We start from the raw sequence: 18,488 nt of genomic DNA on the forward strand, positions 1-18,488 counted from the left end.
ATTTTATAATCTATGGTCATCCAAACATACCATAGTGTAGACCAGTCTCTAGAATAACTGTCCAACACAATCAATCACAGATACACGAATATAAAAATTGACACGTCGTCTAATTACGAGCGTGGATGGTCGAAAGCGAGGCTGCCGTCGCCGTTAGAAATGGTCGACCGAGTGGCAATTTCACACTTACCATTCACACGGTACATGTAGGTTCGATTCTAAATATACTTTGATTATATATATTGACAGCCTCCGTGAGCTAGCGGTTTTGGATGGTCGCGGGTTCGATTCCTCGCACGGTACAAATATTTATATTGGTAAGTATGACTGTATGTATCGGTCTGAGTGGTTTCTATGTATATTATGTATGTATTTACAAAAAAAAATGTATATATGTATTTATACACTATATAATACGTTATTTCTAATGGAATTTAAAATGAATCTGTATTTTTGTAATCATGTACAAGATCATTTGAAAAGAATAAGAGTTGAGTTTCTTTCTCAACTCAAAAGCACTCCCAACTGTTTTTTTTATTAGTGTTTTTGCGCTATTGTTGAGAGAGCTTGAGAGATGCTAAGACCTGTAGCACTGCGACCTACATAGATCTATTATGCTCGCCCTTCTTCAAAGTTCCCTACCTAGACCCGTCAGGGACAAGAATTGAAGGATATTCTTAGGAGCGATGGTTTTTATCTCCTCAGCATGACGGTAAATTTGATATATATAGAGTCTGTAATAGACCTAATTGAATAAAGATATTTCGATTTGCATTTACAAGAAATTCAAATTCAAAAATCATTTATTCATGTAGGACATTTTAGCCGCTTATGAACGTCACATTTTTTATATTATAATTTTTTTCCTACCGAACAGTTCAATATAGATTTCAATTGAAAAGAACTGGCAAGAAACTCAATTGAATTACTTTTTTTATAAAGCCAGTTTATTTACGGTGTCTATGTCTAACATTAGGTGAAAATCCCGTGCATGAACAACTATTGCCATGCACGCTCGTCATTCAATTAATTTAGTTAGTAAGCTTGACTCAGTAAATATGATTTAACAGTTGTTTTGAATTTAAGGGTAATTCCAGTATATCCTTTGGTTCTTTTTGTAAATATTTATACCTATTCCCATAAAAGACCTATTGACTCTTTCTAAACGATATCTGGTATCTGACCTATATTAAAAAAAAAAAATATAAACATACATTTATTAAAATACACTTGCAATATATGAGAGGACAGACAGACATACTGGTTTCCATATATTACTTTTATATTGTCCGCAGTAGTTGATATTAAAGTAACGGGCCCATATAGCGGCGTAGTGATCTCTCTTTCCCACGATTTGCTATCTCGCTCGCACTCGGCAAATCCGCGATTTGGCCTAGAAATTTCAAATTACTCGACATCGTACTAGATTCGGTAATTTAATGATTTCTGTGAATTGAACGCAGCGCAGGTTCGAATCCTGGAGATTAATAATGAATTACTAATAATCTGTTTTGCAAATAGTCGTTTATTTATTTACTAGCTACTCGCCCCGGCTTCCCACGGGTGTACATGTATTATACATGTAAACATTCCTCTTAATTCACTCTATCTATTAAAAACCGCTTCAAAATCCATTGCGTAGTTTTAAAGATTTAAGCATACATAGGGACAGACAGACAGCGACAGCGACTTTATTTTATACTATGTAATAATGATTAATTAATGATTAAGTGAACACAATCTTATTATTATTATAAACGCGAAAGTTTGTGAGTATGGATGGATGTTTGTTACTCTATAACGCAAAAACTACTCAACGGATTTTGATGAAACTTTTCAGTAATATAGCTTATATATCAGAATAACATATAGTAGTAGTAGTAGCGAATATTTTTGTGTAAACATCTAGGTTATTATTTGCATATATGCTATTTTTATTCCCAATTAAAATCAAAATATATTCAACAAACTTAATTCTATGTATTGTTAAGTCAATAAAAAGAAAGTATATTATTGACATACGAAACCGGACCATAGACAGCGCGCAGATAATAGATACTGGCCATAGAGAACACAATTCTATGTAACAGTTTTATTTTTAAACTTGGCAATTCCTACTGTGTCTATATACTTATTTAAGTTTGACGCGATCATTATCTTAACATAAATAAAATGGTGGTGTCTCTTTGTAATATTCCAATAACCTTATAAATATTTTTCTAAAATAAAAATAGCCTAAGTTACCCCTTATTACATCAGCTATCTGACAAAAATCGTCCCGTCAAAATCGATCCAGCCTTTTCGGAGATAAGCCGGAACAAACAGACAGACAAAAATTGTAAAAAATGTTATTTTGGTGTATTTACCGTATTTATATTCACATGCATGTAGTAAAAAACGGTTATTTCAATATTACAAATCAAACACTCCAATTTTAGTTATATGTATAGATAATGGAATGTTGCTTCCACCTGCGCTAAGATAAAATGAGACGTGGCAAACTTGCTAGCGCGAACATTGCAGTCAAGAGGCTTTTTTTTTATGGATGATAATGGAATGGAGCCGCCGCCTGCGCTAACGGTTTACGCTGGCGGGGCACCAGTGGGGGATGATAAGATGAGCATGAGGTCAGGTCAGTTAGCACATCGTAACAAATTCACCAGGAATTTATTACGATGGTTTCCAGGGGAAACCACGTGGAGGTCAACCTGACATAGTACATTGCTAGCAATGGGGTCATCAGTCCACATTACTAACAACCCCCCCCCCTGGCTTTTTTTTTTTTATTGTAGATGATAATGGAATGGTGCACCCGCCTGCGCTAACGGTTTACGCTGGCGGGGCACCAGTGGAGGATGATAAGATGAACATGAGGTCAGATCAGTTAGCCCATCGTGACAAATTCACCCGGAAGTTATCACGATGGTTTCCAGGGGGAACCGCGTGGAGGTCAACCTGACATAGTACATTGCTAGCAATGGGGTCTTCAGTCCACATTACTAACAACCCCCCCCCCCCTCCCCAGTCAAGAGGCTGTCCTCTATCATCCTCCGATTGATCAGTGACCTTACAACCTTCAATGATAATATGTAATTTTAGGTAAAGTAACATAGGCTATGTACAATTGTTATAAAAATAGAAATAGAAATAATCGTTATTCAAATAAATCCACTACAAGCACTTTTGAATAGTCATATTTTGATTCTACCACACATTCGGAATGCAGATTCATTACAAGAAGAATGAGCAAGAAACTTGTGTGTTGCTCTTTTTAATAGATGTTTTTTTTTTATATAAATAATTACAGTATAACAAGTAAGAGGCACGCGATAAAGTTATCTGAATAAATAAATAAAAAAAAAGTAATGTCAGATCATCGGGTCGACCTCCACGCAGTCCCTGGAAACCATTGGGGTCATTGGGCTCCCTAAAACATGGTTGAGCGCAGTGTTGGCTGGCTCATACGTCATACTCGTGAACGACTGCTTGTAGGGACTGGTCTACTCTAATCACTACCGATTTTTTTAATCCTATTGTGTACTTAATATCTGACCCTAATAAATTAGTGCTAGTTGGTGGTTTGTATTCGCACGTTTCAAATTGGAAATGTAAAGTTACAATGATTATTTAAAAGAGCAACACGCAAGTTTCTTGCTCGATCTTCTTGTGATGAGACATCTTTCCGAATGAGTGGTAAATTAAAAAGAATGATAACTATGAAAGTTCTAAGTGCTTAAATTAAGTTTATTTGAATAAATAATTTTCTATTCTCTTCTATTCCATTCTAGAAAGAACCAACCAGCCATCCTAGAAAGTTTTCCTCTATACTATTCACTATTTTTAAGGGATGATAATGGAATGGTGCACTCGCTGCGCTAACGGTTTAAATAAAATTCAAACATCCATAAAATATTTCTATGAAATAAGCTGGTCTAAATTCCACATTACGGATCTGTGGTGAAATTGTCCCATTAAATCCACCATAACTGTAAACTGCGTATAGTGCCCATTGGACATATTCTAAAATAACATATAACGCACGCTAGATGTAACATAATAACACATAATACCGCGCGGACGTCTGAATAGATCCGTAATTGCATGACCCCGCGATCTATAGATCCGATCTATAGATCAATCGATAATAAGGCATGAAAGTAGAAAGGTTTAGATTATGGAGACGTGTCTTTGCGAATACGTTTTTAATTTTGAAATTAAAAATAATCAGTTGAGTTTTCGTCTGTATGTGTTAGGTACATGATAATAATTCACACAGCGCCATCTAGTCCTAATCTAATCAGAGATTATGTTATGGTTACTAGACAACTGATATAAATACATAGATTTTTTTGTAAATACATACATAATGTACATAGAAAGCACCCAGACCGATACAAACGATCATACTCATGAATAAAAATGTTTAAATATTGCACTTAAATACATTTGTAAGTATATTAATTACAACTAATGTTAGTGCCATGCGAGGAATCGAACCTGCGACCATCGGACGTAAAGAAGGTGCGCTAAACCTCTAAACCAACGACTTCATCAAATTGGCAAATAACGAGACCTTTGCTCCTAAGCGCTGACGGGGCATCATTCCCATATAATCATTAAAAGGAACACCCACACTTCACATTTATACAAATAAATAACCTTGGACAATTAGCACAGCTCCATCTAGCCCCACGGTGAGCAGAGCTTGTGTTATGGGTACTAGACAACTGATATAAATACTTATTTTTTATAAATACATAATATACATAGAAAACACCCAGACCGACATACAAACAAACAATCATATTTATTTAAAGGTAATTCAATTCAATTCAAAATATCTTCATTCATGTAGATCTATTACAGACTCTTGTGATATGTCAAATCTACCGTCAGATAGGAATTATTTCGAGATGAGAAGAACTGACAAGAAACTCAGCTCGTATTCTTTTCAAATAAATGTTGTACATGTTTACAATAATAGAGATTCATTATAAATTAAAATTTGGGAGAATAGAGTGACCAGCATATGATATTGCAAAAGCAAAAATTCTAGTACATCCTTTGCATTTTCCCTATCTATACATATAAATAAAATTGGAGTGTCTGTTTGTAATATTGAAATAATCATTTTTTACTATATGCATATGAATATAAATACGGTACATACACTAAAATAACATTTTTTACCTTTTTATGTCTGTCTGTCTGTTTGTTCCGGCTAATCATCGAAATGGCTGGACCGATTTTGACGGGACTTTTTTTGGCATGTAACTGGTGTAATAAGGAGTAACTTAGGCTACTTTTATTTTAGAAAAATAGAGTTAAATTCCCCGCGGACGAAGAGAATAGTTAGTTTAAAATGAATCTAGATACTCTACGTAACTCTATAACAACTCCAAATTTCTCCAGTTACAGATGAGAGATCATTTTAATTGCAAATACATCAATCTATTCATACACAAATTTGAATTTGTAACTTCTTGCACCGGTGACTCTATTGTGATATAAAATTAAATTAACCAACTTTGAAAGCGAAGTTGTGTTTGTGACCTAAATTAGTTAAGAAAAAGCTAAAACTATGCAATTGCTTTTAGATATTTCTATTTGTTATGTAGAAATTCTAATTAAGTCATTTTTTTTATCTTGCTGTTTATTTATTTACTTTTAAGGATTACCAACATAAGATACAGCAATACTGTAGAATATAGGCCACTTATTTAGTTTATAACCTATTGTATATACTTTATATTTCGAATACCAAAATTCTATTCTAAATTGTCACTGGTTGATATTTGTCCTTTCGGTTTCCCTTCCTGGCCCTAGTTAGTAGTGTTTATTTGTAATATAATAGTAATATACATATATATATATATATATATATATATATATATATATATATATATATATATATATAGCTGATCCCGCAAACGTTGTTTTGCCTTAAAATAAAAAAAAATTTAGGGGTGGACTACCCCTAACATTTAGGGGAATGAAATATAGATGTTGGCCGATTCGCAGACCTACTCAATACGCTCAAAATTTCATGCGAATCGGTCAAGCGTTTCGGAGGAGTATGGGAACGAAAACTGTGACACGAGAATTTTATATATGAGATAAATTCCCTGGTTTCCTTTATCGCCCACAAATACAAATATATCGTGATTCTATATAATTGTAACGGTCTTACAACTGTTATATTTATAGGTAACACCCATGCTGTGACTTACAAGATTACATTGTTACTATTTATTACACATATCAATAATATTAAATAAAGTTGATTTTTGAAAAAGTTTAGTACATAGCTTTACTTCCGATGGTCGCGGGTACGATTCCTCTCATGGCACTAACATTTGTATTCATGATTGTATATATTTACAAAAGAATGTATCTAAGTATTTATATCAGTTGTCTAGTACCCATAACAAACTCTGCTTAGCTTGGGACTAGATGGCGTTTTGTGTATTGTCCAAGGATCGTTTTGATATATTTTTACGAACTGGAATGGCAAACAATGTACTATAGACTATAGACATGATACCTACAGTTACCTTTTACCATCGACTAATAAAAAGTAATTTGTATTTCTCTAATCATGTCCTTTGAAAAGAATAAGAGCTGATTTTCTTGTCAGTTCTTAGCTCGAAAGCACTCCGAACTGACGGTATATTTGACATATAATAACTCTGTAATAGACTTACATGATTTTTTTTTTATACCACGATGGTGGCAATCAAGCATACGACCCATCTGATGGTTTGATGTGAAACGCCTGAATATAAATATTTTGATGTAATTTTATTTGAAAAAAGCTGAAATAGCTTTTGATATATGTCAATAAAAAAAAATTGGTAGCACAAAACAGTTTTAAGAAAACTGCACTCAATCTTTTGAACACTAAGACCGATATTTCCAAACCTTATTCTCGACTGCGCTGTAGAAATGTCTATTGTAATAATTAACAGAAACACTATTCTCAAGAGAATTACCGATACTCTGTAACAAAACAAGATGGCGGCCTGTCAAAAAATGGCGGCAAACGTTTGACGCCAAAACAGGCGGCTGCCGAATCGTTTTCAATATTGCTCCATTGTTGATATAATTCCTTGGAGGTTGTGGTGATATTCAAAGTAAAAATCAGAACCGTCTATTCAAATAGCATGTTTTTCCCTTGTGCATGTCATAATTAATTATTACTATGCTTTTTTTATTTATTATATTTTACGGCTTTGAATAAAAGTCTCTTTGAGCCAACGTTAACAAGTAGGAGCAACACTAAACTCGAAGTTTTACAATACAAATTACAATAACGTTAACTTAATATCTGAATAGACTAGCCAGCTTGGCCGGACGTTTGAGTAAAAAGGCCGGACACCCACATTATTGAGGACTTTGTGTCTCAATATAAAATCAAACTTTTTGATTATTACCGTTAAAATCAGTCTCCTTATTATTAATCAGTCAAATAACTTCACGATAAAATAAAGACACCAGTCAAAAATGAATTCTAGATTTTTTTACTATTTTAAATTCCTTTTAAATCCTAATATTTCTATTATTAATATTCATGCTCATCCTATCATCCTGGTGCCTCACCAGCGTATACCGTAAACCCATAACAGTACCATGTTTTGTCTATATACATACAAACAACCCGGACAGACTATTTTATCTATATATGAACTCTTCAGTATCAATTTAAAATTTCTTGAAACCGCATGTTATCATAAAGGCGTATATCAATTTAAAATGCCTTGTACCAGAGAAACCGCATGTTTATCATAAAGGAGGTTACAACAAAGGCGGGTTGGCAGCAAAAAATACATTAACCATACAACAAGTTACCTACCTGTTACCTGCCCACGACTGTCATCGAATCATTTGTCAAATTAACCGACTACTCTCCTCAGACCGATCCCCGTCCAATTCGAACGGGGATCGAAATTACGACGGCCTGGGCCTCTGGAGTCGGGCACCCGTATACATGCGGGGGGCGCGGGGCGAGAGGGACACCAAGTACAGCTTAGCAATGTATGTAAGTGCCGTACTTGGAGGTACAAAATATAAAAAAAAATAAAAAAAAAACATGAAAAAGTACATAAAAAAAAAATCTGTTCCCCAATAGGGCACTACGTTTAGTAATATTTAAGTAGTTTATTTTTTTTATGTATACTTGCCCTAGGGGCTTTGAACTAGCCACCCGGAGGTTGTTGCCCCCGGATGCCGGGGCAAAGGGGTTCGCCCTGAGGCCCCAACCTTCACCTACGGGGGTGCGGAAGACCAGACAGTCAGACACCCTGAGGCGTATCCATAAGTCGTATCCGACAGACGGGAGATGGCCTTCATCCGCTCCATAAGTCCTTTGGTTTGGAATGCCATCTGCACTCGCCTATCGTCCGGTGAAGCTGTAAAGGTCAGCTGCAGACAACAGCATTAGAGTAGTCAGAAAAAAAAACAAAAACCGACTGCGCACGACACGGGAGGTTATTGTTTTATTCAACGAAACAAAGTATCGAACGATATATACCAGTTGACATCCTTGCCTCCTCAACTGAAGTAACCGAGTTGGATGGTGGAAATAGTAATAAAAAATATATTTAAGCTTGGTTAGATTAACAGACAGACAGACTTTTTTTTTAATTATCATTTTATAGTATCTTTATATAGTATGGTATATACTTTCATATATATTTAGTCAAAAGCTAATGGTGATAATAATATCCCTGAACAATTAATACAACGTCATCTAGTCACATACTAGACAACTGATAATTTAAAATGAATTACAAAAAAAATATATAAGTATATATATTTTTTGTAATTAATTTTAACTACATATATATTATACATAAAAAACAGCCAGACCGATACAAACAATCATACTCATAAATACAAATATTTGTACCCTGCGAGGAATTGAACCCGCGGCCATCGGAAGTAAAGAGGTTTGTTTAAACCGCTACGCCACTGAGGCCGTCAAAGCTAAACAAAACAAGCTGCCGTCCCACCTGACGGTAAGTGGTAACAGTCACTGCAAGGGGGGAAAGAGATTGTTAGTAACGTGAACTCATGACCCCATTGTTAGCAATGTACCATGTCAGGTCGACCTCCACGCGGTTCTCCCTGGAAACCATCGTGATAAATTCCTAGTGAATTTGTCACAATGGGCTAACTGACCTGACCTCATCTTATCATCCTCCACTGGTGCCCCGCCAGCGTAAACCGTTAGCGCAGGCGGGTGCATCATTCATTGCCTTGCCTTTAATTCATTATTTGTGGTCGTCGCAGTATGTCATTCTCTTCCACTGCTCTCTATCGGTCGTCATATCTGAACATACTCATGTTTTATTCATATCATCTTTCACACAATCCATCCATCTTTTCTTAGGGCGTCCCCTCCCTTTACATCCATCCACATTCATATTATACACTTTCCATAAGATATGGTCCTCGTTCCTCTGCATAACATGCCCATACATGCATCATTCCATTATCAACAATAAAAAAAACAGTCACTGCAACGATCATGATACACTCTAAATATTGCTATTCTTAAGTAAACTAAGATAATTTGTTAAAAAACGAAAACTAATATACAGATTTGAGTGAATTAAAAAAATATTGACCAACAGAGCATCGAACTTGAGACTCGTCAATAAGATTAATGGTCTATTTGGACAGACACTACGCAGGTGACGCCGGGCCACCTGCGTTGTGTTGTGGACATGACAAATTGTTATATTAGCAACCTTACAAGAGTTCCGAGGGTGGGAGGTGGTTGTAGGTACATTTTAAACCTGGACGAAATATAGTTTATTATTATTTATTTACTAACTGTTCCAGCGACTTCGCCTGCGTGAAATTGAACTTTTAAAAGTAGCCTAAGTTACTCCTTATTACATCTGCTACCTGCCAAAAAAAGTTCCGTCAAAATCGGTCCAGTCATTTCAAAGATTAGCCGGAACAAACAGACAGACAGACAAAAACTGTAAAAAATGTTATTTTGGTGTATGCACCGTATTTATATTCATAATCATGTGTTAAGAAACGGTTATTTCAATAATACAAACAGACACTCCAGTTTTATATAACCAGCCGTATACAGTTACCATTTACCATCAGGCCGTCTGCTGGCATCATTTTTTTACTGTCTAATCCCCAAATACCTGTCTTATTTGTCTAGGGGTGGAATTTTAATATTTTCTAAACATATTTGGATATGTCCGTAGGAATTCAGTAGCGATATCGACTATTAATATTTCTGTTTATTTTAGTGATGTGACATTTATCGATAAAACATATATACATATATACATGAAATATAGCATTAAATGTATTGGAATGTAATTTACTTATATTTAGATAAAAGTTATTTTATAAATAACTTGCTACTCGCCCCGGCTTTGCACGGATGTTCAAGTATAATATATAAACCTTCATCTTAAATCACTCGTATCTATTAAAATAAACCGCTTCAAAATCCGTTGCGTAGTTTTAAAGATTTAAGCATATATAGGGACGGACAGACAGCGACAGCAACTTTGTTTTATACTATATGTAATGATTGACGGCCTCGTTGTCTAGCGGTTTAGCACACCGGTTTACTTACGTCGCGGGTTAGATTCCTGGCACGGTGTATTCATGAGTATGTTTATATCGATCTAGGTGTTTTCTATGTATATTATGTATTTACAAAAAATATATATATTTAAGTATTTATATCAGTTGTCTAGTACCAATAACACAAGCTCTCCTTACCGTGAAACTAGATGACGTTGTGTTAATTGTCCAGGGTCATTTATTTATTCTTATGCCGTACAACAAAATACGCATACTTTCTCATATTATCTTTATTCAAATAAACTCATTACAAGCACTTTTGAATAGTCATATTTTGATTCTACCACTCATTCGGAATGCAGATTCATCACTAGAAGAATGAGCAAGATATAAACTTGTGTGTTGCTCTTTTTTAATTAGATATTACATTAAAAAGATAGACAGACAAAAATTGTAAAAAATGAAATATGTATATTATGTATTTACAAAAAATATATATATTTAAGTATTTATATCAGTTGTCTAGCACCAATAACACAAGCTCTGCTTACCGTGAGACTAGATGACGTTGTGTTAATTGTCCAGGGTTATTTATTTATTCTTATGCCGTACAACAAACACAGACGCATACTTTCTCATAAAATTATCTATATTAATGTGTAATAAACACATTAATATAGATAATTTTAATATGCATACCGATCTTATGACTCTATAAATAAAAAAAAAATTATATTAAGATATAAAATCTTTAAATCATATTTTGCAACATAGCTGTATAGTGCAAAAACCTTTGCTATAAGCCGCGCACAATCGACGATAAAAAATTAAAAAATATACATTTGAGTTTCTTTTCGATAACAATGCGCCGATAAATATCGATATGGCTTAATGCACTAAAAAGAGGAAATTCGCTCGTCTGTCAGGGGTTTGATCCCGGTCTGCTTGCTTAGGACGCACTTGTGGTTATGCGCAGGCGCATACCGCGTCGAGTGCTCCCACGTGACTCACTGCTAAGGATACAAAGGTATTCCTTATTCATCTGCTATAGATATATTAACTAGCTGACCTGCGCAACTTCGTCTGCACCACACTTACTTGATATTTCTCATTATATTTCGCCCAATTTACATAATATCTTTTAAAATTCTACAATTTAAAAAGATATTACGCTACAGACAGACAGACAAAAATTGTAAAAAATGTTAATTTGGTGTATATACCGTATTTACATTCATATGCATGTAGTAAAAAACGGTTATTTCCATACAAACAGACACTCCAATTTTATTTATATGCATAGATGTATAATATAAACGTGAAAGTTTGTGAGTACGGATGGATGTTTGTTACTCTTTCACGCAAAAACTACTGAACGGATTTTTATGAAACTTTACAGTAATATAGATTATACATCTGAATAACATATAGGCTTATTTAATGCGGGTGAAACCGCGGGCAAAGCTGGTTATTATTATAAAATGTTAATGACTAAAATGTCCAACATGAATAAATATTATTTGATTTGAATCACCTACTAAAGAATATATAAATATAAATATATTATATATATATATATATATATATATATATAATTGCACAAGTACATAATAAAATACATATAAAATTTATACATATATTAACGTATGCAATCTTGCAATCAATATGTATGCGTATCTCTATTCAGCCGGGAATCAAACCCGTCACCCTTTGATTAAGATCCGTCAATAATACTATATGAGAATGACTTGCTTTCTTATTGACCGATCGTAAGGGCCGCCCAACCCTTTTATATGTCTGACTGTCTATATGTCAAGGATTTGCAAAGGAAAACAATTTTATATACATACTATCTGAGCACGCGGCTTCAGTATATAAATTTGAATAAAAAATATAGCCTACGTGTTATTCTGATTCATAATCTATATTACTGTAAAGTTTCATAAAAATCCGTTCAGTAGTTTTTGCGTGAAAAAGTAACAAACAATCCATTATTATGTGTGTATTATAATATGTCAAATCTACCGTCATTTTGTAATGATTTCGAGATGAGAAGAAATGACAAGAAACTCAGCTCGTATTCTTTTCAAATAAATGTTTTACATGTTTACAATAATACAGATTCATTTTTAAATTCAAATTTGGGAGAATAGAGTGACCATAGTTATGCTATTGCAAAGCAAATAGTCTAATCAGTGTTCGTAGCCTGAAACTGTCTGAGTTTTTAAATAACATTAGTCTACAAACAAACACCCTCTTTTCGAAGTACCGAGTTTTGTTAGTAACGTGGTCTGATGACCCTATTTCTAACAATTTACCATGTCAGGTTAACCTCTCTAATATTCCCATTGGAAAACATCGTGATAAATTCCTCGTAAATTTGTCACAATGTGTAACTGACCTGACCTCATGCTCATCTTATCATGCTCCACTGGTGCCCCGCCAGCGTATACCGTCAGCACAGGCGGGTGCACCAATACGTTATCATCCATTAAAAAAATTGTATCCCATACCTAGGTAAAAGGATGCGACTTTAAATTCCCGATAAGAATCAAAAGCATTTGTTTCATTAATCGATGTCCGATTTAAAATCGATAATCGACTGACAAGAATCGAATTCCATCTAATACTCGTGACTCGCATCAAACCAGTCGTGTCGTCCGAATTTTTATTGTTCCATCGGAATCGAACCTGTTATCTATACTCATCAAGGAATACTGTAGACATTGTATTATTAACCAACTTCGAAAACGATGAGCTTATCAATGAGACCGTATTTTTTTTGTTAAAATTAAATAATAATTATTATTAATTATTTTACATTTATTATATACTAATACGTATAATGTTATTAAATAAACGCCCAAATCGATACAAACAATCACGCTCATGAATACAAATGTTCGCAACGTGCGAGGAATCGAACTGGCGACCATCGCAAGTAAAGTGGTGTGAGCGCTAGACAATCAGTCGGTTTAAGATACACGGTTCGGTAGCCAAAAACAAAGAGATATTAAAAAATTAACTAACAATTTGTCCAAAACCCGTAATTGTCATGAATTTGATTAATGGATTTGTTGTATTGTATGTACAGAAATGTGTGGTCCAAGTCACGGGCGGGGGCGGAATAGGTAATAACACTAAAATTATCGTTATATGGACATATCATACGTTGAACGGAATATCGTATTATGAACAAACAATGCTTATTGAATATTATAAATGTTACAGTGTTATAATCTTTACCTTTTTATGCCTAAAATAGTGAAACAATTCTGATGAATTTTAGTGATGACTTAAATCGGAGACAAATATGTATCTGTATATTGGACATTATATTTTTATGTTTAGTTTTAATTTGACGACTTCGGTGGTCTAGCGGTCTAGCACACCGCTTTACGTCCGATGGTCGCGGGTTCGATTCCTCGCACGGCACAAACAGATAATTTCTTATTTAACACATGTAGTAATGTGCTAACACTTTGAGACTTTATATTCGTGAGTATGATTGTTTGTATCGGTCAGGGTATTTTCTATGTATATTATGTACATATTTATAAAAAAAATGTAAATCTTATGTATTTGTATTAGTAATCTAGTACCCATAACACAAGCTTTAGCTAGCTTAACTTGGGTATAGATGGCGCTGTGTGAATTGTCCTGAGATTATTATTATTAATTATTTATGACATTTTTATTAAATTATTATTTGCACATTTTGACCCACTCAACACTTCCTATGCCACGCTCTATTGGGTTGACTGGAAGAGATCTCTTTTAGAGATAAGTCCTCCTTTGTTAACATTAGTTGTAATTAATATACTTACAAATGTATTAGAATAAGTCCAATAAAGAATATTTATTATATTAGTTTTTTTTTAATGAATAATGGGGGCCTGAAAACATGCGCTGTAGGTGCACCTCATTAAGGTTGTGCTTATATCAGCAACAGCCGAGGCAGCTCCTATTGACAACTTTCTATGTCAATATTTATTTTTCATGTTATGTCTTATTGTAAACTGTATTATTGCAATAAATCAATTATTTATCTATCTATTATAAAGACGATAGTTTTTTGTCTATTCTTATTACAATTTCTCTACTAAAGGTTGAATACACACAAGAACTAATAAAGATATACTTTATTTTAAAAAGCAGTGATATTCCGGAAAAAAAACAGCGTATAATAAATCAAAGGTTTCAGAGTTTCTAGTCAGTTGTCTCGGCTGAAACTAGGTTCAGGACTGTCGGTAGGTACTTATCATAATTGTCTGTAATTTATCTTATTTTATTTTATTTTATTGATGACATTAGAAAAAAAAATTTGCATTCTGAAACAGTGCAGTTACATAATCGTACTGGCTTGCGTGACATAGAAGAAAAAAAAACAAATTTTATATACGGACCTTTGCTATCTTTAATATCAAAAATCAATCCGGAAGCGGGTGAAATAGGGGATGAAAGTTAGCGCAGACAAATCCGCGGCACACAACTAGTATTACAAATCCGCGCACGCCCGTACCTTGCGCCGCGAATTAACCATCGTGTGTGGTGTGATCCCATGACACCAGTTCATTTATCATTACACAGTTTGGAGAAATTTTTACTTTTTATGTTTTCTTTGATACCGCCGATGACCGCTTTGACGATGGGCCCGCGTGTTTTAAGTTCTAATGTCACCTAGACGTATACATTCCATATATGTATATTATACATATATCCTGTCTGTACGTTTGTGTCTTATTTACGACTACACTACTGAATTAAGAAGGTTGTAATTTATCTAAAAAAAAATGTTGACAGTAATAAAAAAGAACTCCCCGCAAAAACACTTTATCTGGTACGAAACTGGACATGTTCGAAACAATATTTAGTACTGTTGTATACGTTGCAACTAAATGATACAAACTATTTAGGACGATCACAAACTGTAAGTTTTAGCGGTACGACATTGCAAACTGAAATATTGAAACATACACTAGTGGCCGCCTCTTGATCGAAATGTTTATTATTAATTCAAGTACCCTATACATAATATCCATAGTACCTTCATAAAGACATTATGCCGACCCCAAAAGAATGGGATAACAAAGAGGCAGATGATATACCTAGTATGTTCAAAATGTATTATAAAACATGGCCCATTTTACATAATTGCCATCAAATGTTGGCAGTACAACTGTTGGTGGAAGAAGAACATGATATACCTAGTATCTTCAAATTGACTGAAAAAAAGTGGTCCATTTTACATAATTGTCATTAAATATTGGCAATACAACTTGTGGTAGAATCACTTACCTGATTGTGGTAGTGCGCGAGCGGATGGTGCGGCACGTGCCGCATCGCCGGGTGTAACATCTCGGTGGTGTTTGCGTCGCCGCCGCTGCTGCTGCCCTCTACCGCCTGTTGCGAATAAAATTGAATAAGGTGCATAAGAATAATAAATTTATTTATATATAATAACAACTAACAGTGCCCGTCACTTCGTCGGTGTGGAATATTGACCCTGACCAAATAAAGAGAAACGTTTCATCATTCTAGTTTCAAAAATGACGAACATTTCATACATACTTTCATCCCTTAATTTAATTTAACCCCATTGTTACGAACTTTGAATGTCATTGTTATTTATGTTTAATCAACAGCCCAAAAAATAAGTTTCAAGTTTCTATCTTTGAATATGTCGACACTTTCATAAAACCTTTCATCTCCTCTTCTAACCACACGATTTTTGGCTTTAAAAAGTAGCCTATGTCCCCTTTCTCGGGGTCTAAACTATCTGTGTACCAAATTTTATTTAAATTAGTTGAGTAGTTTTGGCGTGAAAACGCGGCAGACAGACAGATATACCATACTTTCGCATTTATAATATTAGTAAGAATGAAAATAATTTCTCAACACTTCGTACCAGTATTTTTACTACCATGTCTCAACTTTCACCCGCACCATCATATAAAACTGTTTCCTGAAATGGTAGAGAGAGAGATACGCACGCAGACGAATTTGGACAAACACGGTGATAAATGATGACATTGAATTGACAATTACCTCTGGCTGTTCATCTTTACTCTCGGCCTCGTCTCCGAGTTCCACCAGCTGGAGAGCTTCCTCGAGAAGGTCGAAGCGTGACTCCTCGCTGTTCACCAGGTCGCAGGGCAACTCACCCTGGATCACGTATTCACCTGTTGACAACGTCAATTGGTTTGTTAAAACTATGGTTGGATATATTTTGAAATATAACAATAATAACCACAGACTAGGTGGCGCTGTGTGAGTTACACAGCGCCAACTGTGACAATAACCTATACTGTTCAAACTTATAATTAAATTGAATATGGTCGAATTTCGAACACTGGGGGACCACGACCACGACCACGATCGACCACTAGTTATTTTACAATATAATAGAAGTAGTAAGAAAATATTATTTACTTATCGGATCACTTATCTTGAGACGAGACTTGGCATCGCTTTGTGTGCTCTACCGAATATATAACGGACTGAATTCTCAAAAATTATTCGACATGACGCCTACGGATACCTTTTACCATCGCACCACTTGCATCCACAGGGAATTCATCCCCACACGCTGGAGCCTAAGTGGTCTCGGATGCACTGTTTCAGAGGAGCTTCCTACCGCGTACACTTACATGGAATGGAATGAACTATCTACAGAGGATTCTCGAGAGACTACAGAAAGAGGTTTTTCAAGAGTATATTAAGATTTCTTAAAGGTCGACAACGTGCACGTGACACCACTGGTGTCTCTAGGGTCTATAGGCTACGGTAACCAATTACTATCAAAAGGGCCTTATGCTTGTTTGCCACCATCGTACTATAGAAAAAAAAAGTTAAAATAAATAGCTACCTATTTTCATTTACAAATTAAAGCCTCAAACAAAAGCAAGTCTTCAATAGCCCGAACAGAATAGTAACCCTTAGAAGCCGTTAGTTGCCATTACAAAAAAACTTGTCGCCTCGGTCCAAAAGTCCCCGAGCAACAAAAGAGGGATTAGAAGTAAAACCCTTTTGTTTGCTACCACAATAATTGAGCCACTGTGACCACACTGAATGGTAGTTAAACGGGTTAACAAAAAAAGTTAACTGGTGTTAATTTTTTGACAACTCTGACAGTTACGAGTTGGAGATTTCGTGTGCAATTCGGAATTATTTTTTGTGCGTCGGAGTACTTAGCTATTGGCCACGTTATCTATGATCAATTACCGTTATTAGTGTCAACACTAGAGGGTTTATTTGGTTACCTGTATGTTAGTTCTTAAGGTATAAAAAAAGTTGTTTACACATATACTTAACTAGGTGTAGCCGGGCTTCGTCCTCGTGGAATAATTACCTTAAATAGCATAAAATATTTCATAATCCAACTCAAAAAAGAAAAAAAAGTTTCATGGTTCTAGATTTAAAAACCAAAAAACCTTTCATCCCTTATTTTATTTTACCCCTTAAGGATAACATTTTTACAAACTTTGAATGTCATATTTACATATATTTAATCAACAACCTAAAAAATAAGGTTCAAGCTGGTAGCTTTACGATACTTCCGTACAACCATTTATTTCCCCTTTCAACCCCATACAATATGTATATAGACAACAGTGTTAAAAACTCGGCTTTTAAAGTTAAATTATTTTCAGTAGCGCGTGAATCTTTTCTGCTATGCAAGTCTATGGTAATATTTTATCACCTACCATTCCTCAAGGACATGACCGATTGGATTTTTTTTATGGTAAATGGAGGCCTGTAGTCGATCTTCGGTGAAACTTTGATCTCGATCGGTCGAGCCTCAGAGGAGTATCCCTACAGAGAGTGCAAATCTGATCTCTAAGATCGATCGATATATCCTACGCAATTGGTTTCATGTTAATTCAATTCTGCCAAAAATAACTTAGCTATAGTAACAATCAAGT

General features: G+C 34.8%; 1 protein-coding gene across 7 annotated transcripts in view; it reads right to left on the reverse strand.

Moving 5' to 3' along the window:
• Window positions 1-18,488, reverse strand: part of LOC131849008 (segmentation protein cap'n'collar-like) — a 147,822-nt gene that overhangs the window by 40,985 nt on the left and 88,349 nt on the right. For all 7 annotated transcript variants that reach the window (XM_059198981.1, XM_059198980.1, XM_059198984.1 and 4 more), the window contains exons 6-7: window positions 16,612-16,745; window positions 15,862-15,966 (exon numbers count right to left, since the gene is read on the reverse strand). In XM_059198981.1, coding sequence (XP_059054964.1) covers window positions 15,862-15,966; window positions 16,612-16,745 — 239 coding nt within the window. The remainder of the gene's footprint in view (window positions 1-15,861; window positions 15,967-16,611; window positions 16,746-18,488) is intronic.

This window comes from Achroia grisella, unplaced genomic scaffold, assembly GCF_030625045.1.
Source record: "Achroia grisella isolate CSIRO2021 unplaced genomic scaffold, CSIRO_AGI_Agris_v1 utg628, whole genome shotgun sequence".
In the NCBI taxonomy this organism is placed as follows: domain Eukaryota; kingdom Metazoa; phylum Arthropoda; class Insecta; order Lepidoptera; family Pyralidae; genus Achroia; species Achroia grisella.